The 21761-nt window shown below is 43.5% G+C and overlaps 1 protein-coding gene across 1 annotated transcript in view; it reads right to left on the bottom strand.

The window, feature by feature from the left end:
- Positions 1-584: 584 nt before the first annotated feature.
- The window catches only part of ATP12A (ATPase H+/K+ transporting non-gastric alpha2 subunit), a 34460-nt gene continuing 13283 nt past the window's right edge, over positions 585-21761 (bottom strand). Inside the window, exons 8-23 of the mRNA XM_056860934.1 lie at positions 21008-21276; positions 19158-19356; positions 18731-18840; positions 17568-17702; positions 16881-17073; positions 14528-14703; positions 13026-13162; positions 12019-12169; positions 9678-9846; positions 7927-8081; positions 6871-6994; positions 5898-6043; positions 4470-4603; positions 2984-3085; positions 1903-1994; positions 585-694 (exon numbers count right to left, since the gene is read on the bottom strand). Of these exons, the coding sequence (XP_056716912.1) occupies positions 666-694; positions 1903-1994; positions 2984-3085; positions 4470-4603; positions 5898-6043; positions 6871-6994; positions 7927-8081; positions 9678-9846; positions 12019-12169; positions 13026-13162; positions 14528-14703; positions 16881-17073; positions 17568-17702; positions 18731-18840; positions 19158-19356; positions 21008-21276 (2321 nt within the window). The 3' untranslated portion in view covers positions 585-665. The remainder of the gene's footprint in view (positions 695-1902; positions 1995-2983; positions 3086-4469; positions 4604-5897; positions 6044-6870; positions 6995-7926; positions 8082-9677; positions 9847-12018; positions 12170-13025; positions 13163-14527; positions 14704-16880; positions 17074-17567; positions 17703-18730; positions 18841-19157; positions 19357-21007; positions 21277-21761) is intronic.

Raw genomic sequence — 21761 nt, 5'->3', positions numbered from 1 at the left:
GGAGTAGGGGTCACTGGGGGTGTGGGGGGAGGTAGTTGTGAATTTCCTGCATTGTACAGGGGGTTGAACTAGATGACCCTGGTGGTCCCTTCCAACTCTGATTCTATGATTCTTTAGCCTCTGTTTTGCATTGCCTTCACTTTGCCCTTCCTCCAGCCACTTGATAAGAGATTGCAGTGACAAACAAGTCCTTTTAGTAAAAAGAGTTCTTTTATTATCAAATTGTGCTTATACAGTGCAGTCCTTAGCAGCATGTATCTGGTCCACACGTACTAGTTGGATTGCCGTGGAAGACATTAAATGCTTATGAACAACAACAACAAAATACAGCTTCAAGAAACCTAGTGCAAGTCAGCGGCTTACCTTACTATTATTACAAACATGTGGTTTCTTTAATGATATATACAGGGGGTGTTCTTTCCTTTGAACTTTATACACTTTAAATAATCAAGGTATCAGGCATTATAAAAAAGGAAACATTCAAGTTGATAACCAGAGGGTCAGTTTTTACAGTACTTTTCAGTTCCGCTCCTTATCTTTTTCTCCTTTTTTTTGTCCTGCTGATGGCAATTTCTTATCGTCCCGTATTGCACAGACAGGCCCTTCAAGGAGGCGACTAAAACACACTCTCCAGCGTGGAGAAATGAGAGGAGTGATGATGCCACTCAATAATACATATTTTTATCCCACCAACCTGAAAGGAAAGGAAGACAGAAAGGAATTAAACAGTTCTTAAGCAGCAAGAGCTAGCTGGCATAATTTGTCAGTAGGAGAAGGGTGATCTGTTCCCTTTGGTTCCTGGGACCCATTAGTACATGACTATAGGGCCTGGCTAGGGTTGCCAGGTCCCTCTTCACAACTGGCAGGAGGTTTTTGGGGCAGAGCCTGAGGAGGGTGGGGTTTGGGGAGGGGAGGGACTTCAATGCCATAGAGTCCAATTGGCAAAGTGGCCATTTTCTCCAGGGGAACTCATCTCTATCGGCTGGAGATAGGGTTACCAGGTCCCTCTTTACTACCAATGGGAGGTTTTTTGGGCGAAGCCTGAGGAGGGTGGGGTTTGGGGAGGAGAGGAACTTCAATGCCATAGAATCCAATTGTCAAAGCGGCCATTTTCTCCAGGGGAACTGATCTCTATCGGCTGGAGCTCAGTTGTAACGGCAGGAGATCTCCAGCTAGTACCTGGAGGCTGGCAACCCAAGCTTCAACTGAGGCCTATGCAAATTGACATGAAGAATTCCTGAGGGATCTCCTGTGTCTTTCATACATCTTTGACAAATGCAACCACTTTGTCACTGCAGAGTGGTGATGAAAGAAGCCTTTCCTTTTAACACAGGATGTCTATTGTGTGTTAAAGGTACAAGTTTATCAACTGGTAGGGTTGCCAACCTCCAGATACTAGCTGGAGATCTCCCGCTATTACAACTGATCTCCAACCGACAGAGATCAGTTCACCTGGAGAAATTGGTTGCTTTGGCGACTGGACTCTATGGCATGGAAGTCCCTCCCTTCCCCAAACAGCGTACTCCTCAGGCTCTGCCCTAAAACTCTCCAAGTATTTCCCAACCCAGAGCTTGTGACCCTATCAACTGGATTAGAGGGTTGATAGGTTTCATAAAAGGCCTTAATGTAAGGACTACCATCATGCTCCCATCCCTTTAAGTGCTACTGGCAATCTACAAATAAACAAAAACCAACAAAACAAGATAAAATGGAATTCAGAGAAACTGATCCTCAGCTTGTAAATAACAGCACTTTAATAGCTTCTGCAATAGCACTGGGGATCACAGCATATTGCTTCAGTTGCTACCTGCAGTAATGGGCACTCATTTGAAATTGTCCACATAGTAAGATTAGCTGGGTATAAATGCATACGAAAATTTTAATAACGTGTATGCTACTTACTTCCTGGATGCCGCCTGATTAACAGCTTGCGGATTTCATCATATACCCATATCAAGATGGCATAAGGCATAGCAACAAACCAATACTGAAACCTGGAAAAGAGAATATTAAGTATTAGAGTTCACTCGCAAGCTATTTAATTGACTGAGATCTACAGCTTTGCATCTGGTGTAGCTAAAATATTCTGGAATTTCTTCTTTCGCAGTCCTTAAACCGTAATTGATTTCACTTGCATAGGCAGTCAGTTTAAAGATAGCTGTTTGCAGGCTGATTTTTATGTGGTTTGATGTTGTAAGGAAAAAATTACACCGTCAGCATGCCCGACTCCTACATATACGTAGGCCTTTTAAGAAGCTACACTCAAATAATACAGAGTGATTCAACACAAGTTTGTAGCATCTTTTAAAAACTACCAGGTAAAGCTCCAATGAAGTTTAGGGGGGAAATGATTTGTTTATGATACAGAAATTAATAAATTTACAGTGCATTCCTAAGGAGAGTTAAAAAGGTAACGGTAAAGGTTCCCTATGCAAGCACCGGGTCATTCCTGACCCATGGGGTGACTTCACATCCCGACGTTTATTAGGCAGACTTTTTTGTTTTATGGGGTCGTTTGCCAGTGCCTTCCCCAGTCATCTTCCCTTTACCTCCAGCAGGCTGGGTACTCATTTTACCGACCTGGGAAGGATGGAAGGCTGAGTCAACCTTGAGCTGGCTACCTGAAACCAACTTCTGTCGGGATCGAACTCAGGTTGTGAGCAGAGCTTAGACTGCAGTACTGCAGTTTACCACTCTGCGCCACGGGGCTCCTACTCCAGTCTAATCCCATTGAAATGAGTGGGCTTAGACTGGAGTAACTCTCCTTAGGAATGCACTGTTAGTGATTTTTTCCCTTTTACACAGTTTTCTGTGTAAACTTACAACTGAGATGGAATTTTGCCTTTGCTGTTCCCAACCTGTTCTATACCCATGTCTCAAACTATATCATTGGTCTCATTCTCAGATATTTCCTTATGTTTTTCCTACCTCTTACGGTGCATAAATGAACCCCAGAACCTTGTAAGAAAACAGCTGAACTCACCGGAGGGGTGTGAAGTTTAAGGCCGTAACGCTTCCAAGTCCATAACAAAGAATTAAAGCTATTCCTATCTGGGAGAATATGCCCAGCCAAATGACTTTGTTCCTATGAGAAAAATAAAATACATGATTAACATATATCAACAGCTCAATTATTATTATTATTTTGTACTTCTACAGGCATAATCAAATATCAGTCCATCATTTGTGCCTTCATAATGTGGAATGTGAGGCGAAAGCATTGCCCCTCCAATTCATAAGCAAAGTTATTTGCCCTACAGTAGGAGCACCTGTTTATACTTGTCTTGGAGAAGACGGGACAAGAAGAAGAAGAGTTGGTTTTCATATGCCGACTTTCTCTACCACTTAAAGAAGAATCAAACCAGCTTACAATCACCTTCCCTTACCCTCCCCACAACAGACACCTTGTGAGGTAGGTGGGGATGAGAAGGCTCTAAGAGAGTTGAGACTAGCCCAGGATCACCCAGCTGGCTTCGTGTGTAGGAGTGGGGAAACCAACTTGGTTCACCAGATTAGCCTCCGCCTCTCATGAGGAGGAGTGGGGAATCAAACCCGGCTCTCCAGATTAGAGTCCACTGCTCCAAACCACTGCTCTTAGCCACTACACCACGCTGGTGGAATGATGGTTGAAATGGGCTGTGGCAGTTCAATTGCTGGACTTATGAATTGTTCCACCTACATGGGACGTCCTGCCCTTTGATTGTCTAGAAGGCAGGAAACTAGGAATAGATCATGGTAGAAACTTGCACCCCATAGTCTGCAGCTGTGTGTTAAATATCCAAGCAAGCGGCTAATGTGTCCTCCCCTTCTTGCTCCCACCCTTTCCCCTGTTTTTGTCATTTGTGTTTCTTTGCTGTGAACTTTAGTTGGTTGCCAGTTCATGGAGCCAGGAAAGAATATTACCAGCCCCTTCAAGGGTCTTGAAAAGAGAGGCTTGTCTTCCTCATTGCAAGTTACTTTCTACAACAGGAGTTAGGAATAATGTTTCTGTTCATTGCATTGGTCAGAACTGATGCTAGGCCATCAGGCAGAGACTGGGGGTGGGACGTAGGTGAGTGTTTAAATGCATTTTATTATAGCCTGACTTGTTTTTCTACCTAAGGTTTCAACTTTCTTATTTAGAAAATGGAAGAAATTCTGTCCATTTGACCATGGGTTCTTTATAGCCCTTCTAGAGATGACCTTTTTTTGTGTGCCTGAAACCATCCTACTGGTTAGGGTTGCCAACCTCCAGGTACTAGCTGGAGATCTCCTGCTATTACAACTGATTTCCAGTCGACAGAGATCAGTTCACCTGGAGAAAACGGCCACTTTGGCAACTGGACTCTAGAGCATTGAAGTCCGTCCCCAAACCCCTCCCTCCTCGGGCTCCACCCCCAAAATCTCCAGGTATTTCCCAACCCAGAGCTGGCAACCCTACTACTGGTTGAGATTCCAGTTAGATCAGAGAATAACCAGCAGACGTTTACCTGAAAAGACCTTGCTGGAAAATGGAATTCCGTCGTGTCTTCCTGATGATCAAGTCTGCCACTTGCTCTATGGTGATGCTGACGAAAAAGGCTGTGTAGCCTGTCCACTCCAAGTACTGCCTCTGGTAGAACGTCTGAAAATGAATATCAAATGTGGTGCTTAGACAGCTGACTCATGAAAGCTCATACTCTACCAGAAATTTTGTTAGTCTTTAAGGTGATCTGTGCTGGCAGCGACAGACCAAGAAAGGGATCTTGGGGTGGTAGTGGATAGCTCAATGAAGATGTCAACCCAGTGTGCGGCTGCTGTAAAAAAGGCAAATTCCATGCTGGCCATAATTAGATGAGGAATAGAGAATAAAACTGCTGATATCATACTGCCCTTGTACAAATCTATGGTGAGAGTTTGGGTGGTGGGCTTCTAGTAAAGTTGTGGGCTATGGGGTTTGAGCTCAGCTCTTTTTTCCTGGTTTAATTCACTCTCTTTGCAAGTGGTTACTTACTGGTGACAAGTTCCTTGGGTTGCTATTAAAACATTGCCTCGCTTGCCCTCCCTGTTGGTTTTCTAGCTGTTTCTATTCATTCCTATGGAGGAAGGGGGTACCCACTTCCAGACCCCATAACCTTGGACCCTCTGACCCAATCTTCACCAAACTTGAGGGTTCTTGCAAGGAAAGTCCCTTCCTGCTACCCTGAAAATTTGGGACCTCAACCTCGGTGCTGAAATACTGAACGTAAACGCAAGAGCATAATAGGCTAACAATAACCAATATAATCCCAAACATTCAAACAGTCACTACTAGCTGGACCTATGTGAGGAAGGTTATTTATACATGCATCTCCTCTTTATTGCATGATATGTAGACTGATGAAGTCATTCGTCGAAACGGCAGACATGCGGTTCTCCGTCTCTTCTATCAACATTACTGTTTATTCATTATATTATTGTTTTGTTGGGATTGTGATATACCCATTTACCTGCTCCAAGCAGTATTTGGACTATTTGATCTCACTTTGTATTTTCCAGTACTAGCTCATGGATGTTAGTTCAGAGACAGCATTGCATAGTGATTAAGAGCAGTGGTTTGGAGTGGAGGCTAATCTAGTGAACTGGGTTTGTTTCCCCACTTTTACACATGAAGCCAGCTGGGTGACCTTGGGCTAGCCACAGTTCTATTAAGAGCTCTCTCAGCCCCACCTACCTCACAGGGTGTCTGTTGTGGGAGGGAAGGGGAAGGTGATTGTAAGCTGGTTTGATTCTGGTAGAGAAAGTCGGCATATAAGAACCAACTCTTCTTCTTCATGTTGATATGCCTTCCATCATACATTCACAATGAAATCATTGTATGTTTGAATGTTTGGGATTATGATTCCGTATTGCTAGACTGTTAATAATCAGTGATTTAACTGAACAGAATTGTGTCATACCCATTGTTGTCCATAACTGTCTTCCAAATCATCAAGATTTAGGTTTTCCCAATCGACACGGATGTTGAGCAATGAGGAAGGTAGCCAGCCTTGCTCAGCATACACAGTAAAGTAGGTCAGGAAGGCGCCAATAGACTGCAAGATGCCTGCAATAGAGATGATGGGAAATATTGCATATTTATTCAGTGGTAGGAGCTGACAAAATAAAGGTTGGATGGTTTTTTAATGCTAGTTTTATTGAAGATTCAAAACAGATCAAAGGAAGTATTTCTTCACACAATGCATAGTTAAATGGTAGAACTCCCTGCCCCAGGATGGGGTGATGGCTGCCAACTTGGAAGGCTTTAAAAGGGGAGTGGACATGTTCATAGAGAAGAGGGCTATCCATGGCTACTAGTCAAAATGAATACTAGCCATTATGTGTACCTATTCTCTCCAGGACCAGAGGAGCATGCCTATTATATTAGGTGCTTTGGAACACAGGCAGGATAAGGTGTAGTCGTCTTTTTTGTGGGCTTCCTAGGGGCACCTGGTTGGCCACTGTGTGAACAGACTGCTGGACTTGATGGGCCTTGGTCTGATACAGTGTGGCCATTCTTTTGTTCTTATGTTCTTATGGTAAGACTTTTCATTCCACTTGGCAGGGAACTAAAAGGCTTACTGAAGCCTTAAGTTTAGATCAGAGTTCATCTCTCAATAGATCTGAACCACCACTAGGGTAGCCAACCTCCAGGTGGTGGCTGGAGATCTCCCACTTACAACTGATTTCCAGGCATCAGAGATTGGTTCACCTGGAGAAAATGGTTGTTTTGGAAGGTGGGCTCTGTGGCATTCTACCCCATTGAAGTCCCATCCATCTCCAAACTCTGCCTTCCTCAGGCTTCACCCCTAAACTCTCCAGGTATTTCCCAGCCTGGACCTGACAACCCTAACCACCACCCACCCCCAACTTGTATAGAGCTATTCCTCATACCTATCTGCAAGTAGGAGTAAACCGCAAGCTCCTGATTGACCAGCCTGTCCTTTTTCTTATGCCGCGGCTTCCTTTTCATGATATCACTTTCAGCTTTTTCATAGGCGAGTGCAACGGAAGGGATCTGTGAGTAAAATAAATTACAAAAAATGTTCCATGAGTCTGTTGATAGATTGTAGGATTGATGCAGTTTTTTTCTTTCTCTGATGACAAAACAGAAATCCAGGCTGCCAGGGTACACATGAACACATGAAGCTTCCTGATACTGAATCAGACCCTCGGTCCATCAAAGTCAGTATTGTCTACTCAGACTGGCAGCAGCTCTTCGGGATCTCAGGCAGAGGTCTTTCACATCACCTACTTGCCTAGTCCCTTTAACTGGAGATGCCGGGGATTGAACCTGGGATGCCAAGCAGATGCTCTGCCACTGAGCCACAACACCTCCCCATCAAGCAGTCAAAGGTTAGGAATGTTGCAATCAAGAGCCTGAAATAGGGTTGCCAGCTCCAAGTTGACACTGTTAATGTCCTTACTTAGCAAAGATCTGGGAACACATGAAGCTGCCATGTAATGAATCAGACCCTTGGTCCATCGAAGTAAGTATTGTCTACTCAGATTGGCAGCGGCTCTCCAGGGTCTCAGGCAGAGGTCTTTCACATCACCTATTAGCCTAGTCCCTTTAACTGGAGATGCCAGGGGTTGAACCTGGGGCCTTCTGCATGCCAAGCAGATGCTCTACCACTGAGCTATGGGTAGTCTAGCAAATAGAAAGTGAGTTAAATGCGGAACTTGGTGGTGAGGTTTCTGGTGTCCTTCTACTCAATGATTCCCATGATGTATGTGTGCATCATGAAAATATTTCCCTGAAACTGAATACAGAGAAGAAAATGTATCTGCTCCTCTTGGATAAGCTCAAATTTATCTGATTGCTTCATGCTATGAGAAGCACGAGAACTCTGTTGATTCACCCTTCTGTTGGGCAAATATACATAAATCTGCAGTGCCAGCTGCCTACATTAAAGAGAAGGCTGCATCTTCCAGAAGATAAGAACTCACAATGTCTGTGCCCAGGTCGATAAAAAGGATGGTGATGGTGCCAATGGGCAGCGGGACGCTGGCCATGATGTAGATCAGGAAAGGACAAAGTTCAGCAATGTTTTTGGTCAAGGTGTAGGCAATGGTTTTCTTCAGATTATCAAAGATCAAGCGACCTGCAGGACAGAAATGGCTAATTGTCAAATGGCTTGTGGAAGATACTAGTTTGCCATGTTTCTGTGACCGCTGCATACAATTTTCCAGTATGTGCTAAAGAGGAGTTTCTGACAGGAGTTTATCCATCCATCATCTATCTATCTATCTATCTATCTATCTATCTATCTATCTATCTATCTATCTATCTATCCATCCATCCATCCATCCATCCATCCATCTTTCCATCCATCCATCTATCTATCTATCCATTCATCATCATTCTATCTATCCATCTTTCCATCCATCCAACCATCTTTCCATCCATCCATCATCCATCTAACCATCTTTTCATCCATCCAACCATCTTTCCATCCATCTTTCCCTCTTTCCATCCATCTTCCATCCATCTTTCCATCCATCCACCCACCCATCTATTTAAATACCTGTACCTCACCTTTCCTCTCAGCTGAAGGTGGTTTACTGGTAATAGTTAAAACATTATAGATTAATATCAGATAAAATTTAGTAAACACAAATATCTCCCTACACCAAGATGCCTGCTGTTCACACGCCATCAAAAGCCCTGGTAAACAAACAAACTTTGGAGCTCCTCCTGAACTCGGGGGTTCCCCTCATCTCTTCAGGGAGCCCATTTGAAAGTGTGGGAGCCATGATGGAAAAGGCCCAGGCTGCGATCAATACCAGGCAAGCAACCCAGAATGGGGCAACAGCCAGCAGGTGGCAGCGTGACTGCTGTAGTTGCCTCATGGTAACATATGCAAGGTGATGGCCCTTCTGATATGAGGGACCCAGGAAATGAAGGAAAAGGAAATGTTCAAGCAGAAAACTAGCTGCACTGGGGAAAACTTCTACCCTTTCTTCTTGCTTCCTGTGCAAGCTGTTCTGAGTGTTGTTCCATTTTTAGGGAGCTGTCTATATAGGAGAGTGTTCCAAAACACGAGTCTCCATGATCCTCCATCTATAGTCTGATAATGTTGCCATCCATTCTGCAACCTAATCCTCGCCACATTCTTCTGCATGTAAAAATGAAACCAGAGAGAGGGGCTTTTTAGAAGATTTTAAGCAATTTACCAATCAGCAGATGACTAGGTATGGTGAGTTGGGGCTCACGTTGAGTGTATGAGGCCCAAAGAAGACTGCAGGAGGAGAAACTACAGGAAATTCTGCATCTGAAAACATTTAAAGAGACTGTTTGCTTGTATTTGCATAGTTTGGCATGAAACTGCACTGCCTATGTTTATGTACACAATGTGTGGCTATACAATCATCTCCAGGTGAACTTACTGTATGAATGCATGATATGTGTTTATACTAGGGTTGCCAGGTCTCCCTTCGCCACCAGTAGGAGGTTTTTGGGGTGGAGCCTGAGGAGGGCAGGGTTTCGGGAGGGGAGGGACTTCAATGCCATAGAGTCCAATTGCCAAAGCGGCCATTTTCTCCAGGCGAACTGATCTCTATCGGCTGGAGATCAGTTGTAATAGCAGATCTCCAGCTAGTATCTGGAGGTTGTCAACCCTAGTTCATACACATATGCATTACTTACCCCCATATGCATTACTTATACTTTACAGCTAAGGATCAAGAAGCCTTCTTACCTTCCTCCACCCCAGTAACAATAGAAGCAAAGTTGTCATCCAGCAAGACCATGTCAGCGGCGTTCTTCGCTGCGTCCGAGCCCGCAATGCCCATAGCGATGCCGATATCAGCTTTCTTCAAAGCTGGGGAGTCATTGACGCCATCTCCGGTCACTGCCACTACAGCATCCTGGAGGATATAAGGGTTGAGGAGAGAAGGAGAAGAAGAGCTGGTTTTTATACCTCGCTTTTTCTCTACCTTTAAGGAGTCTCAAAGCGGCTTACAATCACCTTCCCTTCCTCTCCCCACATCAGGCACCTTGTGAGCCAGGTGGGGCTGAGAGAGTTCGGAGAGAACTGTGACCGGCTCAAGGTAACCCAGCAGGCTTCATGTGGAGGAACAGGGAAACCAACCCAGTTCCCCGGATTAGAGTCCACCACTCTTAACCACTGCACCAAACTGGCTCTCAAGAGCTACTATAAACACTGTTCCCACAATCCTTCCTTGTTTTAGTTAAAGCTCTGTTATATTGAACTCGTAAGAATAGCTCCAGACTATTTCGGATAGTAATTATGTTTTTATTTACGATGGGAGGTGGGAAGCCTGGAAGGCATAAGCATTTCATCAGCATGAGAATTTTGATCCTAGCTACATCAAGTTTCCCATGCCTTGCCTGGCAACGATCTCTTATTTCTGCCTGAGGAAAATCTCCTGGGTCACTTTCTAGAATGAAAACAGAATTCCACTCTTGCTCTGATTACTACTATAGTAAATTAAAAATAACATCATTTCCTGCTGTAATTTGCTATTTGTTATGGGGCAAAATCTCATTTATCCAAATAATCTTGGGAATGTCCAACATAGTCCAGTAGTGTCTGCAGAGGGTCACATTGACCAATCGGATCACAATTTGCAAAGCTGGAAATTTCCAATAACCAGACAGTGGGGCTTCTCTGATGCCAACTAAGTTTCTTTCCTTAAACTCTTAATTTGATACAGTGACATCTGTTCCTTGCTCACATTGACTGGATTTAAACAGGAAGTGAATGGAACTGAGGAGTAGCAAACTCATGCAACCTTCTCTTTTAGGGGATATCAAAGTACCTGTGTAATTTGAGCGCATTTGGTACATCATGGGCCGAATTAAGCAGTCAGAGTGAAAACCTGATTAAGGCAAATGCTGGATATCTTCCCCATGGGGAATTAATGTAATGAGTGGATATAAATAATACTGTGCCAAAGAGCTTATTGGCTCTAGTTACTAAATATAGAGTATGTACACACACTCATTTTTTTCTGCTCTCCATCCGTTATAGAGCTAAGCATTCGGTATAAATATTAGCATGTAAAATATATCTAAGACTTTTAAAAATAGGGCAAACTCGCATGGAAATTATTTTCTTTCCATGGAGAGTTAAAACTAGAAATTTGGGAAACCGTCCTGCTGAGAAAGATGAATATGAGAATTCTCTCCATTGTGCTTGTATCTGATATTCTTTGTTGTAATCGGTGTTTTCCATGTGAAACTAGCGCTGTCGATTCAATTCGGCCCAAACCGAAAAACAGCCGAATTTCCCCCGATTTGGCGGTTTTTCGGTTCAGATTGAACCAAACTCAAAAAAGGCGCAGATCTGTTTAAAGACCCCCCGTGCGCCTTCATGGAGCTTCCCTGAAGGCGCGCTGGGGGCCCTTTAAATAGATTTGTGCCTCCCAGCCAGGAGGCACAAATCTGTTCCTCTCCCCCCCCCGCGCGCCTTCAGGGATGTCCCGGGAAGAGGGGTGGGGGGGGTCTTTAAACCCCTCTGCCCTGCCTGCGCAGACAGCGCAGAGGGGCTTGACAACCCATCCCCCCTCTTCCCTGAAGGCGTGCAGGGGGGCCTTTAAATAGATCGGCCGGGAGGCGCAGATCTGTTCCCCCCCCCCGCGTGCCTTCACGGAGCTTCTCTGAAGGAGCGCGGGGGCCCCTTTAAACAGATCTGCGCCTTCCAGCTGGAAGGCGCAGATCTGTTTAAAGAGCCCCCCGCACGCCTTCAGGGAAGCCCCGTGAAGCCCCACGGGGGGCTCTTTAAAGACCCCCACCCCCTTCCCAACTCTTTGAAGTGGTGAGCGCTGCCTGGGCAGGCGGCGCCCAGCACTTCAAAGACCCGGCAGAATTTTTCCCTGAACTCCGGATCTCCCGCCGAATTTCGGGGATCTGAAGCGGGGCAGTTCGGACTTCGGCACGGCCCGAATTTAAAAGGGCCGAATTTTGCCGAAGCCGAACTTACCGAATTTTTTTTCAACAGCCCTATGTGAAACTATGTGAAAAGACCATCACAATACAGTCAAATGTACATGTTGCTAATCTCATAAATCACTCACCTGTCTTTGGCAGCCTTCCACTATGATCAGTTTTTGCTGGGGTGAAGTGCGGGCAAAGACAATCTCTGAGTGATTCCGCAGGATCTCATCCAGCTGTTCTGTAGTCATATCCTTCAGCTCCATCCCATTAATTACTGCCGCTCTGGCTTCTCTGTAATAGCCATCAGTTATTACAATTAAAACACGCAGCACTAGGTGTGAGAATCAGATACTAATAAGTTCATATATCTGCATTAGAAAATGTGCATTGAAAGAAGAAGAAGTGTTAGTTTCTATATGCCGACTTTCTCTGCCACTTAAGGGAGAATCAAACCGGTTTACAATCACCTTCCCTTCCCCTCCCCACAATAGGCACCCTGTGAGGTAGGTGAGGCTGAGAGAGCTCTAAGAGAGCTATGACTAGACCAAGGTCACCCAGCTGGCTTCATGTGGTGGAGTGGGGAAACCAACCCAGTTCACCAGATTAGCATCCATCACTCATGTGTAGAAGTGGGGAATCAAACCTGATTCTCCAGATCAGACTCCACTGCTCCAAACCACCACTCTTAACCACTACACCACGCTTGCTCTCTAACGATGTTGCAGAAAGGTACCGCAGAAGTGCAACAAAGCATAGCAAGAACACCTAAATACTTGTATTCTTAAAATTACGAGTACAATGGAGGATAATTCAGTTTAAGAAAGAAACTTTGGCTGGTGGTGAGACAAAATGAGTAGGATTAATATATTGGATTCATAACTTGCAGATTCTGGCTGTGTCATTTAAATAATTGGTTCATTTTGGCAACCCACAGACTGAATGTATGGCCTTTAGGAAATAAGGAAGCGAGCCCAGAATTCCATGAAAATTATCTACATGGGGGGAAATTTCAATAGGAACAAGAAATCTAATTAATTTTAGAGCACGGATTGTGCCAAATGACAGGACCAAGTGTGTATTTTAAAAAGTTAATAACGAGATTGAGAAGGAGCAGATTTGGTTCCTGTAATCTTGTGTCAATTCTTACCGTTTGTCCACCTGCTCAACGGGAATGTTCAGGCGCTTCGCAATGTCTTCCACTGTTTCACTGGTGGCTGAAATGATGCCTACGCTTTTGGCAATGGCTTTGGCTGTGATTGGATGATCACCGGTGACCATGATCACCTAGAGAAATGACATATGTGAGGACCACATAAGTAACACAAATGATCCAAATTAAAGAGAGTTTGTGGCACTCTGTTTCTCCTGACTTCTTTATTTATTCTCAATGCATGTTGATTTACAGGATCTGTTCTTAGTATACATTGGCTGTTTTGGTATGAAATGATAGACCTTTTTGCATGAAATAGGAAAGTTAGCTGTATATTAAGGTTTCCTGTTATATTTTTTTAAGTATGTATTTTCCAGTGTATGCAGAAATATTTCAAGTTCTGCCATTTAATTTTTTATTTTAAAATTTAAATATCTTGGTACAATAGTCAGGAACTGAAAACTGTCGAATAGTTTGATTGTAGCTGAATCCTGAATGAGTTTTCAAGTTGGCACCTTTTGTCATTGTTCCTCGTTACAGGCCTGTCTTTGAGGTTTAAATTTCTAGCTCCAGGTTTTAAGTTGTAATAATGATCAGTAGTAGGTAGTTCTGAGAAGACAAGAGTCACTGGAAAAGACAGTCATGCTAGGAAAAGTTGAGGGCAGCAGGAAAAGAAGAAGACCCAACAAGAGATGGATTGACTCAATAAAGGAAGCCACAGCCCTCAATTAGCAAGAACTGAGCAAGGCTGTCAAAGATAGGACATTTTGGAGGACTTTGATTCATAGGGTCGCCATGAGCCGGAAGCGACTTGACGGCACTTAACACACACACAGTAGGTAGTTCATAAGACAACACAGGTGGGATGTGTGTGTGTAAAGTGCTGTCAAGTCACAGCTGACTTATACTGACCCCTGGTGAGGTTTTCAGGGCAAGTGAGAAGCAGAGGTGGTTTGCCATTGCCTTCCTTGGAGGACTCACTTCAAACTACCAAACCAGCTTAGCTTCCAAGATCTGACAAGACTGGGCTGTGCCATACAATTCTACTTTCCCCAAAGGTGAAATAAGTAAAAAGGTAAAGGTCCCCTGTGCAAGCACTGGGTCATTCCTGACCCATGGGGTGATGTCACATCCCAACGTTTACTAGGCAGACTTTGTTTACGGGGTGGTTTGCCAGTGCCTTCCCCAGTCATCTTCCCTTTACCCCCAGCAAGCTGGGTACTCATTTTACTGACCTCAGAAGGATGGAAGCTGAGTCAACCTTGAACTGGCGGCCTGAAACCAACTTCCGTAGGGATCGAACTCAGGTTGTGAGCAGAGCTTGGACTGTGGTACTGCAGCTTACCACTCTGCGCCACGGGACTCCCATGAAATACCAGTCACCAAAGGTAAAATACCAGTCACCAAAATACAGGAGGAATTCAGGCAATAGCAATGCAGGGTGAGGTATGTTGGGACTTTGAAATCCAACAGTTTAAAGTTTCACTTGGAAAATTTACCTTGATTCCAGCACTCCGGCACTTCATGACAGCATCTGGAACAGTGGATCTGGGGGGATCGATCATTGACATGAGCCCAACAAAGCAAAGATTGGAAGTAGGGAAGTTCATGGAATCAGTGTCAAATGGATAGGTGTCTGGAAATTCTTGCTCCGGGAGGTACAAATGACAGAAGCCTAGAGTTAAACATTGAACAATTGAGTATAAGTAATAAAGGGGGGAGACACTTCATACTGATAATCAGATATTTCATTGAAAGACATTAATTATCACTGCCATCTAGAACAAAACTTACAGTGCAATATAAATAGTGGGATGTCTACTCTCGGAGTTTCAACAGTAGTAGACAGAAGTAAATTAATCCCTAAATTAAACTCTTAAGTTAAATTTAATGTTTGTTTAACAAGGTAACCGTTGATTACTCTGCGATGGATAGTAGCTAACCCCACAAAGCACCCGAAAACCACCTTATTAATAGGCAGGGAGGGAAGATATCTTCAAAACCACTAATTAGAATTTGTAGAAGGCAGCTGAACATAGCTCAACCAGTATAACTTAGAAAGTAGTGAGTGGGAAAGCAAATTCCAGTACAAATTATAATTGTGATAAGTATATATTTCGAGAGAAATTAATATCATGGTCCAGATCCCTTGGAGCCTGGTTGAAAGCGCTCTTGTAATGCAAGCAACTATGCAGAACTTTTTGCGTGCTTGAAGCTCTTCATATATATTATCGTAGCGCAGTGCTCATTTGAGTCTAGGGCTTGGGTTGCTGCTTTTCAGTTGAGAAGGTTCCTTTTGCGGTACCCAATCGCATGGGGGTTATTGGGGATTATTTTCACCTCTTAAAGGAAGTCAATTTTAGAAGTGCCTGGGTGAAGCGTTTAGATGATAAGATTGAATTCCGTGGCCTTTCTCTTACAATCCTCAGGAATATGGGTATCCAGAAAGTGCAGAAGTTGATTAATATGAGGGTGATTGACCTGGACCGAGCTAGTACATTGAGTCGGGCAAGGAGAGTGTGCTCGATTTTTGTGAGAGGAATTTCTTCTCCAATTACCCTCCCTTCATATTTGAAGTTCCTCACAATCCCTAGTCATAGGCGCGCTTTTATGTTTGCTAGATTAAATGTCCTGCCGACAGCAGAACTGAGAGGACTATATGATAAGATTCCATTCTCAGATGGCTTCTGTGGTTGCGAATCAGGGGCAATAGAGACGATGGATCACCTGTTTCTATTCTGTAATCAATGGATTGCACCCAGGGCTATCTGGATTGCTCCTATTTTATCTAGATATCGGCTTCCTGTTGAGCCATGGGTGGAATCACTACTGCTAGAGGACTCTGACCCAGAAATAAAGAGATGTGTTGCAAAATATCTAGCAATAGTAGTTCCTTCAAAGTTACCTTAAATATATATTATCTCACTAAGCAGTATATGGGTGCAATCTGAAGAACACTTTCTGGGGAGTAAGCCCCATTGAGTAAAATGGGACTTACTTCTGAGTAGACCTGGCTACGATTGCTTCTTATGAGACCTATAAGGCAAGCTATCAGTATGATCCCCATATTGCAGATGTCGGGCTGAGAAAATAGTGACTGTTCCATAATTTATAGGGTATGGTGTAGCTGGGAGAATGAGCTGTAATCTCAGAGGTCCCCAGTTCAGCTATCAATAGTCAACCACAAACTCACAAGGTGGCCTTAGGCATCCCACCATCCATCATCTATATTAGTAGACAATACTAGCTTAACTTAGAAGACTGATGTGAGAATCACTGTGATAATATACATGAGTTGCTTTGGATACCAAAGAAGAAGAAGAAGAGTTGTTTTTTATTTGCTGACTTTCTCTACCACTTAAGGATGAATCAAACTGGCTTACAATCACCTTCCCTTCCACTCCCCACAACAGACACCCATAGGTGGGGCTGAGAGAGCTCTAAGAGAGCTGTGATTAGCCCAAGGTCACCCAGCTGGCTTCATGTGTGAGAGTGGGGACACCAACCCGTTTCACCAGATTAGCCTCTGCCGCTCATGTGGAGGAGTGGGGAATCAAACCCAGTTTTCTAGATCAGAGACCACCGCTCCAAACCATCGCTCTTAACCACTACAACTCTATACAAATGCTAAGTAGTATTTAGTTCATGGCTAACTAAGAGGCCCAGAGCCTTCTGGCTGACCCCAAACAGTATAGCCATACACACAAGAATTCGGATGCTTATGTAAGCAAATATAACATTACTACCATTCTTCCGAGCACAATGGAGGATTTTATATACATATATAAAATTTTAATTCCTTGAACATAGTATCACTCTCCACGAGTGCTCCTTTGCAACAGATCTGCTCACCAAGTACTCTTTCTCCCATGCCTCCCAGTTCCATGTACGCAGTTTGAAAAGCCTCTGCTTTCTCTGCATCGAGTGGCTCCTCTTTTCCGTCTACCATCATGGTGCTGCATCGCTCCAAAATCCTTTCTGGGGCCCCTTTCATCACCAACAGAAAACGTTTATCATTGGGGTCATCGGTCTCATGGATGGAAAGCTGAATGCCAGGAAGATGCAAGAGTTGAAATGCGCGGACTTTCAGTATTGCACTTACTTATTCCATCGGCCATTCTCTCTGCCATTTATGCAGGGTCAATTTTGATGCTCGCTCAAAGATCTTTTTTTAAATGCGACCTTTAAAATTCCTATTCACAGTCCCGATGCAAAAGAGAACTCTGAGAAAGGAGAAATTCCAACCCCACACTCGCATGATCCTTTGTTCCTGTTTGCATAGCCATTAGCAACCGCCGTGTGCACAGCTGTGATTTTGCATGCTTCCTTGAGGGGATTCTTTGCGGCGGGGCAGAACAAACACAAAAGGTCACGTTAAAGGGGTTCTTAAGAAATGTGAAGCAGATATGTGCCGGCTTCGCAGTTACTTCCTAAATGACGGTTCAGCGTGAAAAACTCAAAAAAAATATGCGGGGCACTTCAGCCTGGAACGCAATGCTAATTACCAAGCATAAATGGCCTCTAAGTAATAAAGCTTACCTGAAACTTGTTAGTTGAATTAAAGGGAATCTCAGCCACTTTTTTATTTCTTTTCCGGATTTCCAAGATGTCACCCAAGGCAACTTCAGAAAACTTCAGCAGGGCTGTTTCCGAGGCATCTCCCACCACAATTCTCTAAGGACATTTTTGAAAAGTGGATTTCAGGAACAGTGTTATATGATATCCAAAGCACCGACGTACATAACTGGTGTTATATACACTGCACATTTCTGATGTGACTAAATTGCACTTTGAAATGTGGTGTTGGAGGAGAGTGTTGTGGATACCATGGACTGCCAAAAACAACAACAACAAATCAGTGGGTTCTAGTTCAAATCAAGCATGTACTGACCCTAGAAGCTAAAATGACTAAACTGAGGCTATCGCAGTTTGGTCATATTATGAGAAGACAAGAATCACTGGAAAAGACAATCATGCTAGGAAAAGTTGAAGGCAGCAGGAACAGAGGAAGACCCAACAAGAGATGGATTGACTCTACAAAGGAAGCCATGGCCCTCAGTTTGCAAGACCTGAGCAAGGCTGTTAAGGATAGGACATTTTGGAGGACATTGATTCATAGGTTTGCCATGAGTCAGAAGTGACTTGATGGCACTTGACACACACACATTGCACTATGGTAATTTCCATGGGAGTAGCACAGAACACTAGTAGTAAAATAAAATAATTTAAAAGCTTGTGCTACCATGCTTTATCTATTACATCGTTTCGCCATACAGCCTGCATGGTGTATGAGAACTCTTCCTTTATCTTTGTTTGGATCCCAGACTGTTAATTGGTAGGCGTTTTAAAATTCTTTTCCTTAAACTGCACACAATCCTGACGTTGCATGTAAAGAATGTTGCAAGGAAACGAGAAGGCAGTAGGATATATTCGTTTGGGCCAAACTGTGTTTGGGAAAGGTGAAAAAGCTGAAAAGGGCTGTGTGTAACTTGAAAGCGTGCAGGCGCTTTCACTGATACATTTTGGACCAATGAAGCTGTTGCAGCACTTATTATGCTGTCATTCTAGAGGGAGAGCAGGAAAGAATAAGCAAGTCTTAGGTCTTTTAAAAGAAAGTACTCTTTCTAAACAACAACAATGAAAACCACGAGCCAGATCAGCCCTCAGTTCTTAGGAAATAGGTTAAAAAAAATAAGTGTTACCTTCATGATAGGTACATCTTCCTGTCCTGATCTGAATTCTGCCCGATTACAAAGGCTTACAATCTTCGACAAAGCTGTCCATGTGCCAGATGTTTGATCAAAAGTCTGAGCTGAAAAGAAAGCAGCAAAATTTTATTGCATTTTGGACCGCGTTGCCAACCTCAAGGTGAGGCTGGAGTTCTTCTGGTATTACAACTGATCTCCAGAGTTCTGTTCCGCCGAAGGAAATGACATCTTCAGAGGGTGGACTCTATGGCATCACATCCCTACTGAACTCTCTCACCCCCCAAAATGTACAGGAGCTTCCCAATTTGGAGATGGCAAGCCTACTTTCAAAAAATAGCCATCCCAAGTTCTAAAGCAGAGGAACAGGGAACTCCCCCCCCCCCAAAAAAAAACCCCGCTCTTCAACCGGTTTTTAATTTACTTGATTGGTCTTCACTGGTGTCAGCTGAGTAGATCTGCTGGTCAAACCAAAGATGTGCAACCGTCATCCTGTTTTGTGTAAGAGTTCCTGTCTTGTCAGAACAAATGATGGAGGTGGAGCCCAGAGTTTCCACGGCTTCTAGATTCTTCACCAGGCAGTTCTTTTTGGCCATTCTCTTGGCCGTCAAAGACAAACTTACCTAAGAGTTTGGAGAAAATCACAACCCGTATTAATCAGACTGCAAATGAAGTCCGGAGAGGGGTATTCATGGCTATTAGTTAGAATGGATACTAGTCACGCTGCATACCTATTCTCTCTAGTATCAGAGGAGCATGCCTATTATTTTGGGTGCGGTGGAACACAGGCAGGATGGTGCTGCTGCACCCATCTTGTTAGTGGCTTCCTAGAGGCACCTGGTTGGCCACTGTGTGAACAGACTGCTGGACTTGATGGGCCTTGGTCTGATCCAGCAGGGCCTTTATGTTCTTATGAATTTCTTACCACCTCACTCAGGGGGCTATAATCTGTTTCTGTCCCTGTTAATTACATATGTCCGGATTCTACCCTGGATTCTACTCATGTATAACTTAATCCAGCATAAGTGACATCAGCAGAATTACTGTCAAGTTAAAATATAATCAGAATCTTTAATTTTAGTTGACGAATGTCACAGCGGGCCTGCTGATTTATTCATTTATAGTCTACCTTTCTCACTGAGACTCAAGATAGGCTACAGAATTTAGCAATGCCATGGACAAACTAGAAAACAGAATAAACATTGCATTAAGACTGGATTACAGAGTTAGAAAACAATGCAATGGAAACAGTATAGCATGACAAAAGAGATACCAAAACTGGATTACAGAAATTAGAAGACAGTGCTGTAAAAATGAGAACTGCATACAGTAAATACTGCCACAAATCACAGCCTTCTTCCTTAAGTATCCCCCTGAACAATTCACATTTTAATACAGCCCTGTCCTCTTTATAAAAATGCTTTCATGAAATGCTTTTATGATCATGTGATAGTAAAAAATAGTATGTCAGGTGTGCCCACATTGGTGTAAATACTACTGGTAGAAGAATTCCCTCACTAAGATGCATTAGTAGCGGAACCCAAGAAGGGATTTGAGGACTTCTAAATAGCATGCAGTTTTTAGGAGTAGACAGAATATTCTCCTGCTAAAAAGTAGCATGTTGCAAGGATGGAAAAGGGTGCCAGTTTTAGATTTTCAAACAATAGAGGTGGTTTCATCCAAGTCCCATAATTAATGTTTTTTTTTGTCCAATGCCAGCACCTGCCACTTACACATTGTTTTTGATAATATGAAGGCACCTTAAAAACCCTGTTCATTCTAAAATATTTAGATTAAAAAAGAAGAGTTGGTTTTTATATGCTGACTTTCTCTACTAAGTAAGGGACAATCAAACCGGCTTACAATCTCCTTCCCTTCCCCTCCCCACTACAGACACCCTGTGAGGTAGGTGGGGCTGAGAGAGCTCTAAGAGAGCTGTGACTAGCCGAAGGTCACCCAGCTGGCTTCATGTGTAGGAGTGGGGAATCAAACCCAGTTCTCCAGATTAGAGTACTCTGCTCTTAACCCCTACACCACACTGGCTTGTTATATTTCTATTTAAATTTCTGTTCCACCAGATTAGTGTCCGCCGCTCATGTGGAGGAGTGGGGAATCAAACCCTGTTCACCAGTTTAGAGAGCACCACTCCAAACCACCACTCTTAACCACTACACCATGCTGGCTCTCTACATGCTATAATCAGTAACACAGAGAGGTGTGAGCCTTTGTGCACACAGGTCCTGAGCCATATGCCATAGACCAATGCATACTTACGGTAACTGTGGCTAGCAGCCCCTCAGGCACGTTGGCCACAATGATGCCAATGAGGAAGATGATGGAATGCAAGACGTGGTAACCCATAGAGACGGCAATAATGAAGAAAATCACCCCTATGGTGATAGCTACTCCTGCCACAATGTGGACAAAATGCTCTATTTCAAGAGCAATAGGCGTCTTCTCATTCCCAACTCCTGAAGCCAGTGAAGCGATCCGTCCGATTATGGTGCGGTCACCTGTATTGATTACCATACCCATAGCAGTTCCTAAAGAGAAAAAGAGCTGATCTTAGTAAAGAGCTGTCTTTTCTGCACATCTGGGTAATAGGGCTCCAGGTTTTTTTGTTTATATGCTTTTGTTCTTTTAATTGCTCTTTTATACATATTTTAGAATAGCTACAAGCTGGAAAAAGTGGGCTCCATTAGAGGAAGATATCAACATTGTTTTCTCTCAAACGTTATCAATACAGTTCTGCTTTCTACTTGTGGCTCTTCTTGGCAATCCCTCCCACACCTCATGACACATCCAATTTGGATCCAATTTGTCTTCCAGGGTTCTTAGAGGTCAACTTTCCACCTATTATTCTGAACCTTTCCAGTAATACAAGAAGGTATGGACTCTTTCATCAGTATTTTAGTATAAATTTTAATGACACTTAATCAGAATTGCTTTTGAAGAGACCATGTAAGCCTACAAAGGAGGGGGGAACCTTGTTACTTGGTCCTATAACTTGCTATATCCGCACCTAAAT

This window comes from Euleptes europaea, chromosome 14 (assembly GCF_029931775.1).
Source record: "Euleptes europaea isolate rEulEur1 chromosome 14, rEulEur1.hap1, whole genome shotgun sequence".
NCBI lineage: Eukaryota > Metazoa > Chordata > Lepidosauria > Squamata > Sphaerodactylidae > Euleptes > Euleptes europaea.
Note: the sequence above shows the minus strand (reverse complement) of the source record. Positions and strands in the feature narration are given on the sequence as shown.